General features: G+C 28.3%; 3 protein-coding genes across 4 annotated transcripts; 2 read left to right on the top strand and 1 right to left on the bottom strand.

The window, feature by feature from the left end:
* Positions 1–5: 5 nt before the first annotated feature.
* On the top strand, positions 6–5,140 carry LOC103573521 (WD repeat-containing protein 13). Its single transcript, XM_008552663.2, has 4 exons — positions 6–451; positions 1,660–2,333; positions 3,224–3,519; positions 3,656–5,140. The coding sequence occupies exons 1-4, from the start codon at positions 340–342 to the stop codon at positions 3,885–3,887; spliced, it is 1,314 nt and encodes a 437-aa protein (XP_008550885.1). The 5' UTR covers positions 6–339; the 3' UTR covers positions 3,888–5,140.
* Positions 5,141–5,233: 93 nt separating this feature from the next.
* On the bottom strand, positions 5,234–17,642 carry LOC103573520 (uncharacterized). 2 transcript variants are annotated; one of them, XM_008552661.2, is made up of 8 exons: positions 17,073–17,642; positions 16,866–16,996; positions 15,810–15,833; positions 12,196–15,684; positions 10,027–10,215; positions 8,515–8,641; positions 8,385–8,450; positions 5,234–8,309 (listed from the first exon to the last, which is right to left on the bottom strand). In XM_008552661.2, exons 1-8 carry the CDS (start codon positions 17,179–17,181, stop codon positions 7,480–7,482), a joined length of 4,965 nt encoding a protein of 1,654 aa, XP_008550883.1. In that variant the 5' UTR covers positions 17,182–17,642; the 3' UTR covers positions 5,234–7,479. The 2 variants fall into 2 exon arrangements, with proteins under 2 accessions (XP_008550883.1, XP_008550884.1); XM_008552662.2 differs by lacking the exon at positions 15,810–15,833.
* Positions 17,643–19,823: 2,181 nt separating this feature from the next.
* On the top strand, positions 19,824–21,979 carry LOC103573519 (ER lumen protein-retaining receptor). The gene is made up of 3 exons (XM_008552659.3): positions 19,824–20,074; positions 20,314–20,503; positions 21,266–21,979. The coding sequence occupies exons 1-3, from the start codon at positions 19,984–19,986 to the stop codon at positions 21,621–21,623; spliced, it is 639 nt and encodes a 212-aa protein (XP_008550881.1). The 5' UTR covers positions 19,824–19,983; the 3' UTR covers positions 21,624–21,979.
* Positions 21,980–22,054: the final 75 nt, after the last annotated feature.

Below are 22,054 nucleotides of genomic sequence, written 5' to 3'. Positions count from 1 at the left end.
TTTAATTAATTTACTTATACAAAATATTTTAATTATACAAATTTGTAATTTTTTTTTCTTTTATGTAAGAAATGATTTTACCGATCGAACACAATTGTCTTTTGACACAAGAGAAAATATTTTGACATTTAATAATAAACAGAATTTGAATATTGTGTGAAAATGAAAAATTTTATTGACGTTAATTATTTATTTTTGCTGATAAATATTTGAAAATTTTAATAAACAAAAATAAATGAAATTTTTAATAACAAAAATAAATGAATAATTTGTGATTGAGGTTAACACTCAAGTTTTTAAAAAGTAATTATTTCTTAATTATTATTTTCGCATATTAAAATGAGCACAAATTCACCAATTGCAACTAAAATTGGGTTAATGTGGCAACAACAAGTATTTGCACTCGATGCAAAATATAATTCACGTCGGGTATCCAGTCAACCAGGATTTGGTAAATTTGTAATTAAAACAATATTTTTTGTACACAGAAAAAAAGGATTTCTTGGCGCAAGAAATATTTTGGATTATGAATTGAATAAAAAAATTTTCTTAGGACTAGAAAAAATTTTTTGACGCAAGAAATTTTATTTTTCACCCCAAAATTTTTGTTTGTCCTGAAAAAATTTTTGTTTTCCATGAGAGTGAATATAGCAGACATCAGACAAATTTAAAATGGTTAATAAATAGAGTAAATAATTAATAAAATAAAATTTTTAAATAATGCGCATTTAAAAAATTTTAAAATTAATAAGTGCATTTTTTATAAATATTTTTTAAATTATTTACTCTATTTATTTATAATTTTAAATTTGTCTGATGTCTGCTACATTCACACTCGTTTCAATTGTCAATAATGGGGTTCATGGTATGTCAATAGTTGGCTCTGATACTATTTTACCCTGTCAATAATACCTACACCCGACTTTTCGGTTTTAAATTAATATATTTTCTATTTGACTTATCGCTATTTAAGTAAATTAATTTTAATATACAAGTAGAGACATCAATTAAAATGTCCAATGGAAAAAAAGTTGATTATATTAATTTTAAATACGATAAAAAAATTCGAATAATCACAGACATTCTTCTAGTGTCAATAATGAGGATTTTTACCTTAATGATTTCTAGGAGCGAGTAAAATTTTTTTGACCCTCAAAAAAAAGGATTTCTTGACACAAAAAAAATTTTGCAGTATGAAATGAAAAAAAAAAAAAAAAACAATTTTCTTAGGACTAGGAAAGTTTTCTTTCTTGACTGGACTAGAAAAAATATTTTTCTCAGCACAATAAAACATTTTCTCGCCCTTAGAAAATTTTCTTTTCAATTCTTAATAAAAAAAATTTGTCAAGACAAGTAAAAATTTTTTTGGAGTAAGTAAAAATTTTTTGCGCCAGAAAATCCTTTGGTTTTTTTGTAAAAAAAAATGATACAGAAATAAGCTGATGTCTAATAATTTTTGGATCTGTTTAAAAACGATAAAATAAACAAAAAAAAAAAAATTTCAAAAAATTGCACCTACGGTTTTTTTAATTTTCTACATGTGCATATTTTTATTTTTTTTTTTGTAATTGATTTATTAAAAAAAAAGATTTGAAAACTGTTAATCGTCTGTTAACCTCTAGATCATAAAAAATATAATTTTTTATTCAAATTATCTAGGGTTACTTTATCTTCGTCGAAGAAACCAACTTTTACGTGAAGCAAATCCTGCGAATACAGAAAATCGACTGTCTTATGTAAAATTGAGGTCTGAGTTACTCCGTGTGCGTTATGGATCACCATCTGACTGTATAAGTTTGTCATCTCGTGCATCAATAGACGGAATTTCCGAAAGCAGTTTAATAAAAGAAAAGTCAACAAAAAAAACAACCGCTGAAAGTTTTGCTTTCGCTGGTGTTCATCATGTATTTGATCAGCATAAAGCCGCAATAACAGCATTAAAATTTGCTAACAATGACCGATCAAGACTATGCTGCGCGTCATTTGATGGCACAATAACTATTTGTGATGTAACGAGCACGCCACCAAAAATTTTGGTAAGATTAGAAGATCATAAGAAGGGTGTAACTGCAATAGATTGGAGTATCAGTAATGATTTTATTGTGTCGTCGTCTCTTGATGCCACTGTAAGGCTTTGGGGAATAACTGAAGACTCGACAACTGTTTGCTTACGGACTGTTGGTGACCAAGTTAGATCAGAAGTACTGTGCTGTGGCTTTATACCTGCTAATAATAATTTAGTTATCACAGGTAATGCTGTGGGACTTCTTCAGGTACTTAATATTTCAACAGGAATTTATCCTCGTGGAGGAACATCTAAAATAGGTGGAAAGGTATCTCGTTTCTTTTTGGTTTTTTAAATTCAGTGATAAACAGGGTGCCCACAAAAAAATGATTTCAACATTTTCTATTTTCTGGTTTTATAGTAAAGTTTTTCACATTTTTTTGATTCAAAAATTTTATTCGCATCATTGATATTCAAAGTTTTCATTTTATTTTCATTGTCGATAATTAAACTTATGATTGAATCATAAGAGAAATGAAAAAAAGCTAATAAAATAAATTAATATGGCCTACTTTTGATTACTCGATGTTAAAAATATGAAAGTTAAAATATTTAATAAGAAATTTTATGATTAAAATAAATTCAAAATACAGTCACAAAAATTAAGGGATATTAAAAAAATTTGAAATTTTTAAGTGATTTTCCACAGGTTGTAATTCGATGGAAAATTGTCGTACAACAAAAACAAAAAAGACAAATTGTAGCTTCAAGTGTCTAGTTTCCTGATATGGTCTTGAAATTTTTTTATTATCCACAGTTCCGGAGTAATAAAAAATCAATGATAATTATCGCGGAAAATTTATTGAAGCCCGTAGTTTTTAAGACGAGCAAAAATTTTGAAAATTTTTTTTTTCGGTTTTCTTAGGATTACTCCGAGCCCGTGCACAATAAAATATTTAAAGGCCAGGTCAGAAAACTAAAAACTTGACTCTACAATTTGCCTTTTTTGTTTTTGTTGTACGAGTATTTTCTTTCGAGTTACGATCTGAAGAAAATCACTTGAAAATTTGAAATTGTTTCAATGTCCCTCAATTTTGTATCCCGCAATTAAATTTCCAATACTTTTCGAAATTTCCTGACATTCGCATAATATTTCCCAGTTTGTGTTCACCCTTTTTTTTTAAAAAAATAAATGTACTAATTAATAAAATTATTTAGGTCTTGTCATTAACTTGCGAAGAAAGTGGCGGGTCATTAGTGTGGGCTGGTAATGATCGAGGAATAATTATATCACTTAAATTAGAGCCAGGTTCGGGACGATTATCCAAGTTAAGAAGAATTGAAACAGTGGGTAATACTGCTATCACAAGTTTATCTTGGAGATCCTGGTTATCTCGAGAATCGCCTTCACCTACGCTTCTTGCGAGCACTGCCTGTAATGCTGTGATGCTCTACAGAGTTACTGATCTTCAGGGGACTTTGAAAATCTGGAGAAATTATCCGGTGAAGCATAGGTAGTCAGAATTATCATTTGCTTTTTTTTTTTTTATTCAAGTTGACCTAAAATAATGTTATGCTCTGATTAACTAAACAATAATATCTTTTGGCTCTGTTCAGTGTTTTTTTTATCACTTTTTTTTCTTTATAAAGGCAATATCTAGTGAGATCAACGTTTTGTCCGCAAATGGGCGCGTGCTTAATAGCCAGTGGATCAGAAGATGGCTCGGTTCATCTGTTGGACACTTCACGTGATGGTAAAGCTGCACAGGTTAATAGACTTTATGGACATTCCGCCCCAATTCTCGCCCTCAGCTTCAACTACGACGAGTCACATCTTGCTACTGGTGATCATCAGGGTCTTATTATTATTTGGCGCAATTAAATAATTTATTTAAAATATCTACTCGTTAAATTATATAATATATATGCAGAGTAGACTGATTGAAAAAAATTGACTGGTTTTTTTTTTTTCAAAAATTATGAAAAATATTGTTCAATGAAAAAAAAATTCTGTTAAAGTTTGAGCTCTTAATATTAATATTAACAACCGCCTTATCGCAATTTTCGATTTCTCATTTAAATAACAATGAAAAATTTTTTTTTAAAGTTTGGAATTTTATCACTCACCAGGAAATCGGTGCATCGGAAAAATCAATGAATATTTTTGTTGAAAATTGAATAATCTACAAAAAAGGTTTCTTATCATTTTTCGATAAATTTAATTTTTCAAAAGTTATTCGAGGTCAAAGTTGGAGTCATAGTAAATTTTAGTACTATTTGAATTTTTCAGCGAAACTATCAGACTTATCTTGAAATGTTATAGGACCTTTTTTGTAGATCATTTGATTTCCTATAAATTATCTTCCATCAAGTTTCCGAAATTTTTAAAAGTTCTTTAGTTATTTGCGTTTAAAAGTAAGTAAATAAAATCGACCAGAATACGATTTCTTGGAACGAATTAACATTTAAATGCAAATAACTAAAGAACTTTCAAAAATTTCGGAAACTTGATAGCAGATAATTTATAGGAAATTAAATGATCTACAAAAAAGGTCCTATAACATTTTAAGATAAGTCTGATAGTTTCGCCGAAAAAGTCAAATAATACGAAAGTTTATTATGAATCCAACTTTCACTGAATAACTTTTGAAAAATTAAACTTATCGAATGATAAGAGACCTTTTTTGTAGATCGTTCAATTTTCAACAAAAATTTCCATTGATTTTTCCGATGTACCGATTCCCTGGTAAGTGATAAAATTCCGAATAATATTTTCTGTATAATTTTTGAAAAAAAAGAATAATCGATTTTTTTGAATCAGTCTAATGCAGAGTATTTTGTCGTTTTATCAACGAATTTTGTGTATCCGTCCATGGATTAAATTTATGTGAACATAACTAATTATTAAAAAAAAAAAAAATACGTGTAAATAAATAATTAATTAAAGATGATAGGTTACAATATAAAAAATATCATAAATTAGCAATATATTAATCATCCTCTATTGAAATAATATCCTACAAATTGTAGCGACGGTGCGTTCGGTGTTCTTAATGTTAACAATATCTAGTACATTAATAATAATAATAACAATAATAATCGCTATCTTAAAATAAAGATATTTTTTATCTATAATCGGTAATCACTTTTTTTATCTGCAAAACTTACAGTACTTCATTTTTTGACATTCACCTGTACAAAGACAAATTATTCTTTTTTTTTTTTTTTTTTTTTTTTTTTGTTATTTTATTTCATTATTTTCTATAACATTAGTAAGGAAGTAAAAAAATTTGTTCTCTAATGATTTTAGACGATTGTCTTTAATTGCACTGTTTTTTTTTAACGTAATTTTCTATTTTTAAAACACAAAATATTTAATAAAAATAATCCACTGATATAAATATGTTTTTTACATCAAAGTCAATTAAAAAGATCAAGTTTTAATGTACAAATATCAATAAAAAATATTAATTTAACATATTTTTTTAAACGTGCAAAGTAATTATACTACAATTTAATTAATTTAATTAATTTATTATTTAGTGCTTTTATCTAATAATTTTTATCGCCGTTTTATTTTAAATAAATAAAACAAAAAATATTTTATTTCATTATCACAGGGTTAATTCTTGTGAGTGATAATCGACTCTATCATATAAGGAAATTCTCAGACAATGCCTCCGTTTTTTAAAAATTTTCAATAACGAACTGTTATGACAGTATTAAAATTTTATTAATTAATTGCAAAAAAATTAAATCATAAAAGAGTTTGAGATACAAAAAAAAGAATATATTTTTGTGATTTTTTTTTTCAGAGTACCTTCTTTATTACAATTTTTAAAATTTGTGACACTGTTAAGCATCACTCTAAAAATATTCTGCTAAATTTTCATAAAAAAATATTTAAAAATGAGCCAGTGGTAGTGGGGAGAGACGAGTCACTTAAAAAAAAGTCTCCATGCCGTAGGCAGGATAATTAATGACTGCCTCATTTGAAATCAAAAAACCAAAAAAATTTCTTTAGTACATAAATTTATCGGAGATTTGAACGAAGGATTTTTTTTTTCAATAACTACTTATTTTTTAATTAAACAAAAGGAGCAATTTATGGCAAAAATCATAGTTTTTTGATTGCACCTTTACCAAAAATTTAAAAATGAATATTTTGTTTATTCCGTCCTTCAAATTCAAGATAAATTTATGCACTAAAGAAATTTTTTTGGTTTTTTGATTTTAGATAAGGCATTCATAAGTTATCCTGTCTACGGCATGGAAACTTTTTTTAAGTGACTCGTCTCTCCCCACTACCACTGGCTTATTTTTCAATATTTTTTTATGAAAATTTAGCAGAATATTTTTAGAGTGATGCTTAACAATGTCACAAATTTTTAAAATTGTAATAAAGAAGGTACTCTGAAAAAAAAATCACAAAATTATGCTCTTTCTTTTTGTATCTCAGACCCTTTTCCCCTTAATTGAAAAAAGCCAAATTTCGGCGACAGATTTTTAAAAAAATCACTCACAGTTGTCATCAATTAGGAGTTACACGAAATTTAGTTAATAAATTTTATCCTAAAAAATTTGACATTCAAAATTATAAGACATGATTTTACTGAAATTCGTTTTCCCAATTTCATTTAGCTCCTAATTGATATTAACTGCAAATAATTTTTTTTTTAAATCTGTCTCAGCGAAATTTTAACTGCGTTGCCCTTTTTACAATTAATGCTTTAACTTTTTTTAAATTAATTATCAAAATTTAAATACCGTCATTACAATCGTCATTGATTTTTTTTTTTAAATGGGGGCACTGTCCGAGAATGGCCATAACTGATGGTTTTTTTTCGCGATTTTTTTCCATGACATTTTGGTTAACTTTCTCTTTCATTCATTTCTTATTTGTTCGTTTTGCATTTTTTAAAAATAATACTTCTGATAATAGAGAGCTGTTTAATGCCAAGTGTACAAAAAAAATATTGAATAGTTTTTTTCTTTAGCTCAAAATAATTAAAGACACTTTTTTTCAATTGTAATTAAAACATTGAAATAATAAATTGTATAGGCACAATTTTCGATGCATCTACAATAAATTAATAAATATTTACAATAATCTAACGAAGAACAAATAGATATTTTTTTTTAAATTAATTTTACGCCCATGTAAAGTGAGACACGATGTCAAAACAATTAAGAAGTAAATTTTAAAATAATTATTGCGATCGTATTTTCACTATTCAATTATTTACAAAAAAAAAAAAATAAAATAAAATAAAATAAAAAATATAATTTTTGAAAACTATCTCATTATTAGGACGGACTTTAGCCAATTGAGCTCTCTATCGAGAAAACTCGTCTTTTCATTGAGACTTTCTCACTCTTCTACTTAAGTTATTTATTCATTGCTTTTTTTTTCATTTTTAAACTATTAAATTTTTTTTGTGGACCTTATTTATAAAAAAAAATCGATCTAAAGCTTAAGTTGGTTCGCGGACGGACTTATTGAATTTTTCAACATCCGTTTCATTTTTCTCTATCACATGGTCATTTTCCGACGGTTTTAATTTACTTTCGTCTTTTAAAAAAATTTCTTCCTTCGTCTCCGTTAGCAATAATTTTTTTTCCTGTTCCTCTGTAGCTTCCGGTTCCTTATGAACGAAATCCAACGGATCATCTTGCTTTTCAGTACCATCATTAGATTTACTATCAAAACTATCGGTAGAAAAAACGAGTGGTCTACGTGATGATTTTACTGGTGCGTCTTCTTTGTAAGAAAAAGAAATTTCAAGTTCACTAATTTCACCGTCGCTTTCTCCATTACCCGAGCTTTTAATATCTTCACGGCTTAAGTTTTCAAGGGACGACCCTATCGGAGATCTAATAACAGAAATAATTGATTGATCATCTTTAGAAATGGAAGATTCCGTACTGGTTTCAGTCTTCTCAGTTTTACTATCACTTTCATCGTTAATTCGACTGTCCTGTTCAATTTTATCCGCCTCAATTTCATTAATAATTACATTACTTCCGCTTTCTGAATTATTTTTAATTGGTAAATTGAGTTTTAATCTGTCTCTCGTATGTCGCAGTTCACCCAATTGCATTTGTTGCTGTTGCTGACATTGATTGCCATCAACTGTATCGACTTTTAAATCTTGTTTTATTTTTTCAAATGTATTTGTTCCTTCTGACTCATTTTCATTCGATGACTCAGTAGCTCCGGGAAAAAATTGACTCACGTACTTTCCATCGCCTACTTGAAATTGAAAAGGTCTATTTCCACTACTGACGAAAAATTCTTCGTCATCTAAATTAAAATATTTTTTTTATTGTATTAATTATCCAATAAATACTAAATGAATACAAATTTATGAATATTTACCGTGATTAGATTCATAATTAATTGGATAAACATCAATTTTAGGTTCTTCCAACATCTCTTCCCAGTCTGGAATAAAATTATTTTTTTTAATTGAGTTTGCAAAAAATTATTTGAATATTTAAATAATTACCGGCATAAGAAGTCGGTTCCCAAGTTGTTGTAGCTTGGCCTTGGCACTCAGGGACTAATGTCTCCTTTGGATACTCGTAGACACAGTGATAACGTTGTTTTTTAAACCACACGTTTTTCTTTTGGTCCTGGAAAATTTTTTAAATTTATTTTAATATCTTAAAATTAGTAAATAAATTTAGTGATTGATTCTGACAAAATAAATTTTTTTTATATGTAGTAATAATTTCAGAGTGGCCACAATCTGGGAATGTTGGGAATTATCAGAGAATTTAATGCGACTGGGAAATATCATAGAAATGTCAAGAAAATTTGAATAGTATCCAGGAATTGACTTTTGGAATATAAAAATTACGGGATGTTTAAAAATTAGCGAATTTTCAAGTGATTTTCCACAGATGATACTGGAAGTCGCCGACGCCTAATAATTTTTGGACTTTTCAAAAAAGATAAATTTAAAAAAAAAAATTTTTTTAGAAGGCACTGATAGTTTTTTAAATTTTCTACATGTGCATATTTTTATTTATTTATTTATTTTTTTTTTTTTTTTTTTTTTTTTTTTTTTTTTTTTTTCAATAAAATTGTTGAAAAAAAAAATTCGAAAATTGTTAATTCTCTGTTAACTTTAGGATTATTTCCAACAAACTGTGATTCGAAAGAAAATTGCCAAACAACAAAAGTACAAAAGACAAATTGCAGTTTTAACCCTACCAAAAAAATCCATGTGGAAGTGTATGAGTTTATATAAGAATCCATGAATGAAACCATGGGTATCTGGATTCCCATATGGGAAAATCATATAGGAAATTTTGGGTTTCTAGATTCCCAGATGGATTCGGTATGATGTGGATTCCCATAGGAACCCATGTGAGAGTCTCTATCGGGATCTAAGCTGGATTTCTATAGGAAACCATATGGGAATTATCCGATAACGTCATGTTGGAACTCTCAGACAAATCTAGGCTGGATTTTCATATGGTTTTTTTTTATAGGGAATTATCTAGTTTTCTAATCTCCTTTATGAAAAAAAAACGATTTGAAACGATTAGAAAAACAAAATTTTAAATACTTTTTTATGCTTTTGAATACTTTGAATACTTTTGAATCGCCCTTCTTATGGACATATAACATTGCAAATCGTTTCGATTCGTTTCTTTTAATCAGGATTGATCTTTGAATTTTTTTTGTTAGCACGGTCCGTAAGTGATTCTACGAAAACCATTGAAAAAAAATTTTCCACATTTTTTATCGTCTTAAAAACGGTCTACGGACTTCAATAAACTTTTTTCAATAATTATGATTGATTTTTGATTATAAAAAATTTCTAAATTATTTCTTTATGGCCACTCTGAATTTTTAATCAAAAAAATAAACATTGATGCTTACCAGTTCATCCTGACAGTAAGTATTAACACATAAATCCTTAATTTGCATTAATAAATTCATTTATTGTTTATAAATATATCAACAATTAAAAATAAAAATTAAATAATTTAAAATAATTAAAACTTACTCCTGCTTTGAGAGTTTTTTCCGGTGATCTCAATGCCGATCTATGGGGAGCCAGAGTTGCATCCCAGGCTGAAGGTGTAAATTCTTCTTCATCCTCATCTTCATCTTCAGCTTCTTCTTCAATTTTCCCCTCGGTATCTACATGTTTAGATTGCTGCTGGTCTTCGTTATCAGGTATATCGTCGTAGCGCTTCAAAAATAATTTTATAAATTATTATCATTAATTGAAGAGCCAATTATAATTATAATTATAATTATGGTGACCGCAGATTTTTAAAATTGAAATTTCCTGACTTTTCCAGGTATTCTAGTCAAATAATTAAAAAATTCCCTGACCATATGCAGTAATATTAAATCATTGGGAATATTTATTTAATTCAAAATAAAATGGTATAAGTCAGTTCAATAAAAAATGAGTTTGATATATTGGTAGGTAGAAATAGCGATTTTCTATTTCAGATTTTAATAAGTAAAAAACAACTGAAATAAACCTGAAATTCGTCGCATGTCTCCGTCATTATCTTATCCAGGCCTTTGAAATCGATTTCAAAATTTCGCTCACACAATACTAAAAAGCAGAAAATAATTATCGAAATAAAAAAAATTTTTAATATACCACGTTTTTAAAACGAACTAAGAAGTATAAAATAATATTTCTCAATCTCATGAAGACTTAAAACCACATACAAATTCCGAACTTCTTACAGATAGTCCTGAAAATTTATAATTGTGAATTTTTAATAGTTATGAAAATACTTGTAAGATTTAAAACGGAAAACGTGGGGCGCATGCAACAGATAATTGATGCATTACTAGTTCAACTAACAATTTTAATGCATTGCAAATAATATGGACTGATTTGTAAATTTTTTCAATGACAGCTCTTCTCTACACTTCTTATAGTTATATATTGCATGCGCCCCACGTTTTTCGTTTTAAATCTTACAAATATTTTCATAACTATTAAAAATTCACAATTATAAATTTTCAGGACTATCTGTAAGAGGTTCGGAATTTGTATGTGGTTTTAAATCTTCATAAGATTGAGAAATATTATTTTATACTTTTTAGTTCGTTTTAAGAACGTGGTATATTAAAAAATTTTTTTTCTTCGATAATTATTTAACAATTTTGACAGAAAAAAATTATCGGGTTTTTTCAGTGAAAAAAAAAGAAAGTAAAATTTTTTCTTGCCGGGTCGAAAAGTTAGATCTGATTTTAGTCCAACTTGACTGCATTCAGACTAATTAGTCTGTATTTGAACTAGTTGATCTGTTTTTGATCTTTTATAAAAATTTTAAGCTGTTTTTCGATCTGTTGTTTTAAAAAACAATTGTGTTACGGGCAGACAAAACTAGATTAATTCTATAACTTTGAAAAATTTTAGTTCTGAAAATTTGCACGGACAAAACTAGATTAAATCGTGGACTTGTAATATTTTTATTTATGTACAATATTTATAAAAAATATTCAAAGTTCTGGAATTGATTATGTTTTGTTTACCATTTGCTTAGTGTCTTTTGTTTAAAAATGTCGGCAGTTAATGATAGTTTGTCAAGAAATTTTTCTTATTTACTTGATAAAACCGAAGAATATTTTGGCATTAGAAGCCATCAAAATTCTTGCGACATCTTATTACGAATGCGCATTAGCATGTTTCAAATATCAAGAAAATTAAAATAAATTTATAAATCTATATTATTATTGTTATTATTATTATTATTATTATTATTATTTATATTTTTAAAAAGTCCTGTTTTTGATCTAAAGGCGAATAGAAGTAGGCTAAGAATTATAGTAAAAAAAGTCTGTCTTTGTTCTAAAATCAAATGAACACAGACTAATAATTATAACAAAAAAATCTGTTTTTTAATCTAAAAGCGACTAAAAACAGACTAAATATAATACGAAAACAAGTCTGATATTGGCCTAGTTAGAGAATAGAACAGACACAAACCGATTAAATTCCCATATAAAATAAATAAGATTTAAAAATCTAGATTAAATAAAAAATATTTTAATTTATCATTTCGAAACAGATTTAATTTTTCGACTCGCGTAACTTTGTGACGAACTTCCCTGACTTTTCCAGTATATTTAAAATTCCCTGACATTTCCAGGTTTCCGAGAAATATGGCCATCATAATAATTATAATAAAAAGTCAATTACCTTCCATACAAATTCACCAGAACTCGAGCTGTCATCATCATCTTCTTCCGTAGCATCTTCACCAGCTTTGTCATCATCATCCTGACTATCCCAGTCATGCTCAGTACTAAAACTCGTTGACATAAGATCGTCTTGCAGTTGAATAGGAAACTGTGCTTGCCATTTTGACTCTTCTTCAGGACTAGGCATCGGTGCGCCACTTACTTTATTGTGAATATCCAGTAAATTACTTCTTAAATTATTTGAGTCACAATCTGCACTTTCGTCATCTGTGATGTCACCATTAGAAGTGTTGTCTCGGTCGTCATCTTGTCTATCAAAATTTCCTTCTACCAGCAAAACTCGGTTTGTTTTCGTGTCGACTACTAAAACGTCTTCTGAAAATCCAGACAATTTTGAAGCCACTGATGTGTCACCAAGTGATTCGGAAGTTGCATTGCTTTCACGTTCTTCAAGGATCGGACTTAAAGGAGTACCATATATGTTATATCTTATAGCAATATCAATATTACTATCGTTTTCACTCGACTCATCTTCATAATCCCATTTTTTCTCACCCTCCGAAGTATTAACTGCTGATACTTCATCATCTCTAAGCTCTTGTGACTCGACGATCGACATCTGAGCACGCGGAAGTTTTTCTTGAAGTTCATTTCTTATTGCAGCAACGAATTCTTCATCAAGATTAAAAGATACATAAGAATTATCACTACGAAGACTCACGGTCGAACTGTCTTCGTCATCATTATCATTTTCAGGTTCCTGTGATTCGCTAAATGTCTCAGTATTCGATTTATCTGAGTGATGATTTTTAACCAATGGCTCTTCAAATTTTTTTTCTATGGAAATTAAATTTTTCTCAACTTCCGCAATTAGTTTATCAACATTTTCCTCTATTAATTCTGCATCTGAAGGTTCCTTGACTTCTTGTATCGAACTGTTCACTTCCTTCATAACTTCTGCATGTAATTCATCGACAGCTTGTTCATTAATTGGCTTCAAGTCTAGAGTTTCGTTATTTTTATCATCTACTAAAGTTGTAACTTTATCAACTTCGATATCTAATTTATTTACAATTTTTTCATCCGAAGTTTCTTCAATTTTCTTTTCCGTATCAATATTTTTTTCATTTATTTTAAGCTCTAATTTATCTAAAAGTTCTTTATTAATAAATTCTAGACCAGAATCTCTAACAGGAGAATCGAGTTGTGATTTCAAAGCTGAGATAATCGAGTCTTCTTCTAAAATATTAAAATTTATTTTACTGGGTGACAGAGAAATATCTTGTTCTCCTAAACTTTTACAATCTTCAGCATCAAGAATGTTGTCAAGCTCTAATAAAACTTTAAGCTGTTCTTCTTCCGTCGACGCTGAAAGTGGAGTATTGAATAAAGCACCGTAAGAATTTAAAGCCGAATGAGAAAGACTACAAGGTATCGGATTTTCTTCTTCTTCACAAGATTCTTTATCTCTGAAACCACTGTCTGAACTTCGTTCATCATCTGGGGTCGATAAATGTTTCCGATCTTCTTCTTCATCAGCATCCGGAAGTCTGCGTCTTTCTGTTTCAACTTCTTCACTGTTTGAAAAGTCCTCGTTGTCAACAGATAAATCTTCACCACGTGACTGCGGAGTATTTGGAGCAGACGTTGAACTTTCAAGTGCATCAGAAACTGACCTTGATTCACACTTATCACCGATTAATTTCTCAAAATCAATTGACTCAAGATCAAATCCTGAAACTTTACGTTCCAAGTCAAATTCTAGTGCATTTTTCCAAAGCTCAACGTCAACGAAATTATTAGAAGATGTAGAATTATTTTTTGGCGTCGATGTACTCTCTAGTGTTCTTTTATTTTCTTCAAAAGACTCCTGTATTTTATCTGGTAATTCTTTAAAAATTTTATTAGAGTTTGGGTTACGAAGTTTTTTCAAAGCCTCATCAAATTCATCTGCCAGAGCAGTAGTTCTCAAGTCTCCCACACTTCCAGATGCTAATTTTTTTCTTGGCTTCTCAATAACTTGAGGACCTAGAGACCACTCGGCTTCAGAATCAGAGTCGATATGAACGAGTACCATCAAGTCTGCAACAGATTTAGATTTCTGTCTCACTTTTTCAGTGTAAGCACCGCGTTCGACTCTACCTCTCCAACTTTCTTCTTCAGTTTCAGACCCAGATTCAGTAGTATCCGTTTTTGCTAACGGAGCATTTCTGATTGGCTCGCCAGGTCCGAGTTTAAAACTCGCTTGAGGTGTACTAAATATTTTTTCATCAGCTTGCCACAAATCTGAATCCGTACTCTGTCGAAGTTCTTTTAAACTGAGACTCCTCATTGGTTCTTTTGAATTAGGCTTAAGTGTCTCCCATCGTTGATCAAAGTCAAAATTTTTTCCTTTCAATATTTCAATAACTTCATTAAGACTCGATCGTTCTTTAGGTTCTAATTTCCAACAAGATTTTATAGCTTCTAAAAGACTATCTGGAGAGTCTTTAAGATTTTTAAACGGAAGGTGATCATAAAATCTACAAGAAAGTATCATTTCAATGACTTGATCATCACCAAGATCATCGTAAGGCCTGTCTCCCCAGCTACCGATTTCCCAAAGAAGAATCGCAAAACTCCATAAATTAGCGAGTGGAGTTATCGCACGTGTTTCGATAGTAGTATCAGTGCAAACTAAACTTTCAGGTGCTGACCATCTTATTGGAAGTGCTCGGTCTCCAACAACATAATAATCCCCTGGATATTTTTCAACACCAATACCATAATCTCCCAGTTTTGCTGATAAATCAGATGCGACAAGACAATTTCTTGCTGAAAGATCTGTATGAGCAAAACCATGACGATGCATATGATCTAGAGCAACTGCAATGTCTATGGCCATTTTTATAGGCACGTTAGTTTTAATTAATGTCTCATTTGAGTGAGAGTGAGATTTTAAAAAAGTCTTTAAGTCACCTCCGGAACAGGATTCAAAAAGCAACAAATAAGGATCAGTTTCCAAACAAACACCGAGTAATTTTAAAAGACTTTGGTGACGCAGTTTCAGATACGGTAAAGCTTCACCTAGAAACCATGCGCGTTCACTAGTGGACGCTTCTTCAGTAAGAATTCTCACAACAACGCCATCATTTTTCGGTAATATTCCTCCGGGATCTAAATCTTGTGTACCTTCTACGACTTTTCCAAACCAACCCCGACCTATTTCACGGAGATATTTAAGACGTTCACGTGGGACATGCAGACCTGGTGAAAACCATTCTTGGCATGGTGATAAATTTTCATCTTTATCGAGACTGTCGTTTATAAGTGAAGGTGACGGTGGCTTTGATGGTTTGCCTACGTTTTTAGTTTCTGGGACAAAACGTTCGACAGTCAAAGGCTCAAATTGAAATTGATTTGTCGAGTTATTAGATCGAGATACTTCTAACTCCAGCCCACGTTCAATAATTGTTTCACTTCCTGCAGTACTTCCATCTTTGAATTCCTAAAACAAATAAAATTCAAATTCAAATTTCTCGATCTAAAAATAATCATTAAAAAAAAAATACTTCTAATCTATAAATTCTATGAATTCTAATAATTACTTAATCTATTAATTAATAAAATTACCTCTTGTTTATTTCCTTTAGTATCCTATAATAAAAAGCAGCATTCAAAGCCATTTATTAACGCGGTAATTAAAATTTTATACAATATATACATTAGAGTGGCCCAAAAAAAACCAACTATTTTTTTTTTGATCTCGCATGAAAATTTGTTGGCTTACGATATTTTAAGAAGTCTCTCCAAAAATCAGCTCGATAAAAAATTTTCGTGAGGTCGCTCACGGATTTTGAAAATATCAAAAATGATTGAAATTCGGATTTTTTATTTATAAATTTTTTCTTTCTTGTGGCAGCAATAGTTTCTATTTGTGAAATCATGACTATGCTGAAAATTTCAGACCAAAATTTAAATATTTAAACGGTGCTCAAGAATTTTTAATATTAACTGATAATATGTAACTAATAGTTTGAATTAGTTTTTGTATCTTTTATAACTCAATTATTGTCATTTCACTAAAATCTAACTTTTGCATAACCAAAAATATACAGGACAGTCTTAAATTATAAAATTTGGTGAGTTTTGAATAAGCGAAAAAATCTAAAAATTGAATTAAAAAATAAAAAAGTATGTAAATAACTTATTATTTCTATTTCTCGGGTTATATTTTCATTCATTGTGATGCAAATTGATGGTGAAAAAATCGAGAAGCGTTATTATTAATATTCAAGGGTCGCTCGAAAACGTTCAAAAGACAGCACCCGGAAACATTCGAAATTCTTGAGCGAGGTTTAAATATCTAAATTTTGGGCTTTAATTTTCAGCGTAGTCATGATTTAACAAATATAAACTATTGCTGCCACGAAAAAAGAAAATTTGAAATAAAAAATTCAAATTTCGATGATTTTTGATATTTTCAAAATTCGTGAGCGACCCCTTGAAAATTTTTTAACGAGCTGATTTTTGGAGAGGCTTCTTAAAACATCATAAACCAACAAATTTTCATAAGACTCGAAAAAAAAAAAAATAGTTGGTCTTTTTGGGCCACCCGAGTATACATATATTATATTAAATCAGTATTAATTGTGTTAATTATTGTATAGATATATTATATTATCTTACCTGAAATCCTTTGGCACGACGTTCACGTCGACAGCAAAGACATCCAAGAAAAGCTGATACCATTGCCACGAGTGCAATTGAACCCAGGATGTAATGAAGCTGCGGTGACCATAATTTTGATCCCGTTGAATCTAAATAAACAAATAACAAATATTATTTATTGTAATTAAGTACAAGCATGTGATGGTAATAAAAATAAAAAATTACCTGTAATATTTGATGGACTGACTGGAAAAGTAAAAACTTCAGGAAGTGTTTGATAGAACCAACATATCCACAATAAATTACTCATTCCGAGCGGCGTTATCCAATGCATCTTTCCATTTTTAATAAATTAGGACTACGTTTCCCCGGGTATCCTCATTCCCTGTTATCAGGAATTTAGTTTCCCGGGGTCGGTTAATAAATTCAAATAAATTTTAAATTTAACTCGACAAACCCTTGATATTTATATTAAGAGTAAACGATATGCTACACTTTGACTCAAAACTCACACCTTTTTCGGCACGAATCAACGACTTGGACGGTATCTCAGGCATTCTGTCCGCCTATCATTGTGTTATTTATCACGATAATATACAGTTTGTTTAGTTACACCACTAAATAAATGGACAGCAAATAAATAGTTATAAATTTTTAAATAGACATATGTTTTTTTCAATTAGTACTGCAGATCATTGATTTAAATACTCAAATAAAAATAATATACGACAATAACAGCAGAACCAGTGAACACCTTAGAAAACGGCTGACCTAACCAGCTTCACCTCTCCCTCTCTTTTTCTCCCTCTTTATCACTCGCTCACTCACTCTTTTCTTTTTCCTTTCTCTAACTTATCTTCCTTGTTACTCTGCCCCACTAAACGCCACCTACTCAATGATTCACTGGTCTAGTCACATGCATTATTTTAAATATTAAATATCATTTTTATTTCTGGTTAGATATTTATTTAATTAACGATTTGCTGTAAAAAAAATTTACATTTAATTTAATTATATTGTAATTTTATTTTCCATTTTTTTTATTCAAAAAAGCCCGCCATTACGCACGCGTTTATTTAATTTAAAATTATATTTTTTTAATTTAGAAAAATAATTTATTATTTTAAATATTTATGCAATTAACTATTCGCTTTGAAAAAATTTTACACTTAATTAAATTATAATATAATTTTATTTTTCACTTTTTTTTATTTAAAAAAAACCGCCATTACCCCCGCGTTTATTTAATTTAAAATGGATATTTTTTAAATTTATAAAAATGATTTATTATTTGAAAGATTTCTTTAGTTAATTATTTGCTTTGAAAAAATTTTACACTTAATTAGATTATATTATAATTTTATTTTTGACTTTGATTATATATTTTGACTTTGATTTTATATTTTGATTATATTATAATTTTATTTATTCAATTTAAAATTGATTTTTTTTACACTTTTCACAATGTGAAAAATTTCTTGGGGTAAGTAAAAATTTTCTTTAGGTGAGTAAAGATTTTTTGTGTCAATAAATCATTTTTTTTTCTATGTACACTTTTTTGGCTTTGAGAAGCTTCCTAAAACCAAATAGAAATATAACTTTGTCATTTTGCAATAAGTAACGCGATATAAATAATGTAGTATATATTCAGTGACATTCAGTCATATTTAGTGACAGAATAGTTAGAACATTAATTTATTTAAAGAAAATAATTACGATCGTATTTTTTCTCACGTAATTTAAATGTCATTCGAATGATACAGATAAATCGATTTTTCTCAATGATTGATAATAAAAAAGAATTGAAACCATGAAAAGGCACAAATTCAAGTTAAAACCTTTCTAACGATACCATATTTCATAACATTAACTAATTCTATCATACAGATACGCCGGGAACAAAATTTTCCTTATTCTCTTAATAATATAGATTATTATTTTATTTCACTGTTTTATTATGAGTATGAATGTAGCAGACATCTAAAAATTATTATAATTTTGAAATAAATGAACAAAATGTCCCTGATTAAAAAAAATGATTTGGAATAATTCAAAACTTGAAATGATCTATAAGATATCAGTTTTTCGATTATTTTTTTGACATATCGATAAAGCACAAAAATGTTGAGAAAAAGATCAGAAATTTATGTCACCGAAAAAATGTCTGCTTAAAAAACTTGACACAAGTGACGACAAAAAGTAAACTAAAAATAATTGTCAAATAAGTCGTCTAAATTATTTTTAAATTGACGCCATTTTTAAGATAGGAAAAATAACAAATTTTCTGTCTCTTGGGACCAACGTCCATATGTCTTATTTATATGAACAAATTTGACTTTAAGACAAAAAAAAATTTGTCTTATCCTTTTAAAAGACATCTTAAAGTTGTCTGTGTGTTACTTGAGCCCATACTCATTTCTTATTACGGTTTAAAAAACCTGTCATTACGCGCGTATATTTATTGATTTAATTCAAAATTGATATTTTTTAAGTTTATAAAAACGAACTATTTATTATTTTAAATATTTATTCAATTAACTCCAAGCTTAAACAAATTTGACATCTTATTAAATTATATTACAATTTTATTTCTGACTTGTTCATTAAAGTTCAAAAAAACCCGCCATTACGCACGCGCATTTTTTAAATTTAAAATGTATGTTTTTTAAATTTACAAAAACAAATTATTTGTTATTCTAAATATTAATTTATGAAAAATTGTTATATTATTTTTTAGCAATAAAATATATATGTATGTATTTGTTATACATAAATAAAATGAATAATAGATTGAAATTGTTTAAATAAATTTACAATAAAAATAACTGTATATAATTATGAAATTGGGGTAATTAAAAAAATATAACATAATAATTAAATAGCAGTTTTAATTGCTGATGATTATTATTTATAAGTTTAGGTTATAAATATATTATCTTAGTTAAAAACATATGCCACGTATTTGTGTTGGCTAGGCAGCCATATCATCTACCAAATGCTTTTGCGGAGAGCCTGTAGCCACGTCATATTTGAGTGCCTTGTGTAGGTTTCGTTTATCACTACTGGCTTTAATTATACACCACTGTTATTTTATTAATTCTATAATAATTTATAATAACAACAATTAACAAACGAGATGAATATATTTCGTTTACTCGGTGATTTGTCCCATTTACTAGCCATTATTATTTTGCTCCTGAAGATATGGAACACAAGAAGTTGTGCCGGTATGTTATTTTATTTCAGTATTTAATATATGAATCATATATATATATATATATATATATATATATATACACAATGTGATCTATTTTGATCACAAATTTTTTGATGTATAACCATAAAAGTTGTGATATTTATTTAATATATTTATGACAAACTTTGTAGTTGTACTGTCAAATCATTGTTTGTTATGTCATAATGATGATGGTAAATAAAATAATTAAATGACAAATTATTTTTTTAGGTATAAGTGGAAAATCCCAAATACTTTTTGCCATTGTTTACACCTCCAGGTATCTTGACTTAGTCACAACATATATATCAGCATATAATACTTTTATGAAAGTGATATTTATTGCTGCATCATATGCTACGATCTTCCTTATGTATGTTAAATTCAAGGCAACATATGATCATAATCACGATTCATTCAGGTTTATTTTTTTTTTTCATATTTACCTATTATATAAACAGGATGGCTACAAATCCGGAATTATCAGGGAATTTAATGCAACGGAAATGTCAAAGGATTTCAAAAAGTATCCGGGAATTTTATTGCAACAGTTACGAATTTTTTAATTTTTTAATGATACACTAGTCATTAAAATTAAGGGATATTGAAAAAAATAAATTTTGAAGTGATTTTCAATACTATTTGAAAATATTGATTTCAAAGAATTAAAAATGATGAAATTCGAATTCTTTTCAATAATTTAAATTCTTTTGTTTGTATATATAGGTAAACAGTTTGCATAGAGTAACCGCTTCTCAATTCTTTTCAATCAGTATTTTTAACCAGGGCAGGCTGTAACTCGAAGGAAAATGGTCGAACAATAAAAATAAAAAAGACAAATTGTAGCTTTTGAATTTATTTTAATCATAAAATTTCTTATTAAATATTTTAACTTTTATATTTTTAACATGGAATAATTAAAAGTAGGCCATATTAATTTATTTTATTGATTTTTTTCATTTCTCTCATGATTTAATCATCAAATTTAATTATCGACTATGAAAATTCATAATAACTTTGAATATCAATGATTCGAATAAAATTCCTGAATTAGAGAAAAATGTGAAAAACTTTACTGTAGAACCGGGAAATAGGGAATTTTTAAATCATTTCTTTGTAGCCACCTGTATATAATATTAATATATATTAATAAACTAATTATTTTAATTATTTATAATTACAGAATTGAATTTTTGCTTTTACCAACGTTGATTCTAGCAGTGTTTATAAATCATGAATTTTCACCCTTAGAAATTCTTTGGACATTCAGTATTTATTTGGAATCTGTTGCTATTTTGCCGCAACTATTTTTGGTATCTAAAACTGGTGAGGCTGAAAGTATTACCAGTCATTATCTATTCGCATTGGGTTCATATCGTGGTCTCTATATATTCAATTGGATTTATCGTTATTATGCTGAAAGTCATTATGATCTCATTGCAATTATTGCCGGTGTTGTTCAAACTGTACTGTACTGTGACTTTTTTTATCTTTACATTACCAAAGTACTCAAAGGAAAGAAATTACAGTTACCTGCTTAGCTATTCAGTGAGTGAATTGGATCTTATATATAGAAATACAAAAAAATTAAATATAAACAACAACAAAAAGTAATAATAATAATAATGATAATATTATCAATAATAATTAACATTGATAGTAAGTCAGTGTATTTGGTAAATCACTATAATAATGAAACAATCGGGTAAGTCAAGTTAAATTAAGCTTAATATTTAAATAGAAGAGGATAAAATCCGGTAATCAAATATGCTTGAGCGAGCGCACAAAATATTATTTAATAATAAGGTTATTACAAAATAACAAAAAAAAATTGGTTTCATATTTGAACGAAATTATTTCTCATGCCATTTAAATTTGTAAAAAAAATTTAGAGACTTAAGTAATATATAAAATGAAATGAAAAAATAAATCATTTGTTGTTTTTTCATTTACTTTTGTAATATTTCTCGCT

This window comes from Microplitis demolitor, chromosome 2 (genome assembly GCF_026212275.2).
Source record: "Microplitis demolitor isolate Queensland-Clemson2020A chromosome 2, iyMicDemo2.1a, whole genome shotgun sequence".
NCBI lineage: Eukaryota > Metazoa > Arthropoda > Insecta > Hymenoptera > Braconidae > Microplitis > Microplitis demolitor.
Note: the sequence above shows the minus strand (reverse complement) of the source record. Positions and strands in the feature narration are given on the sequence as shown.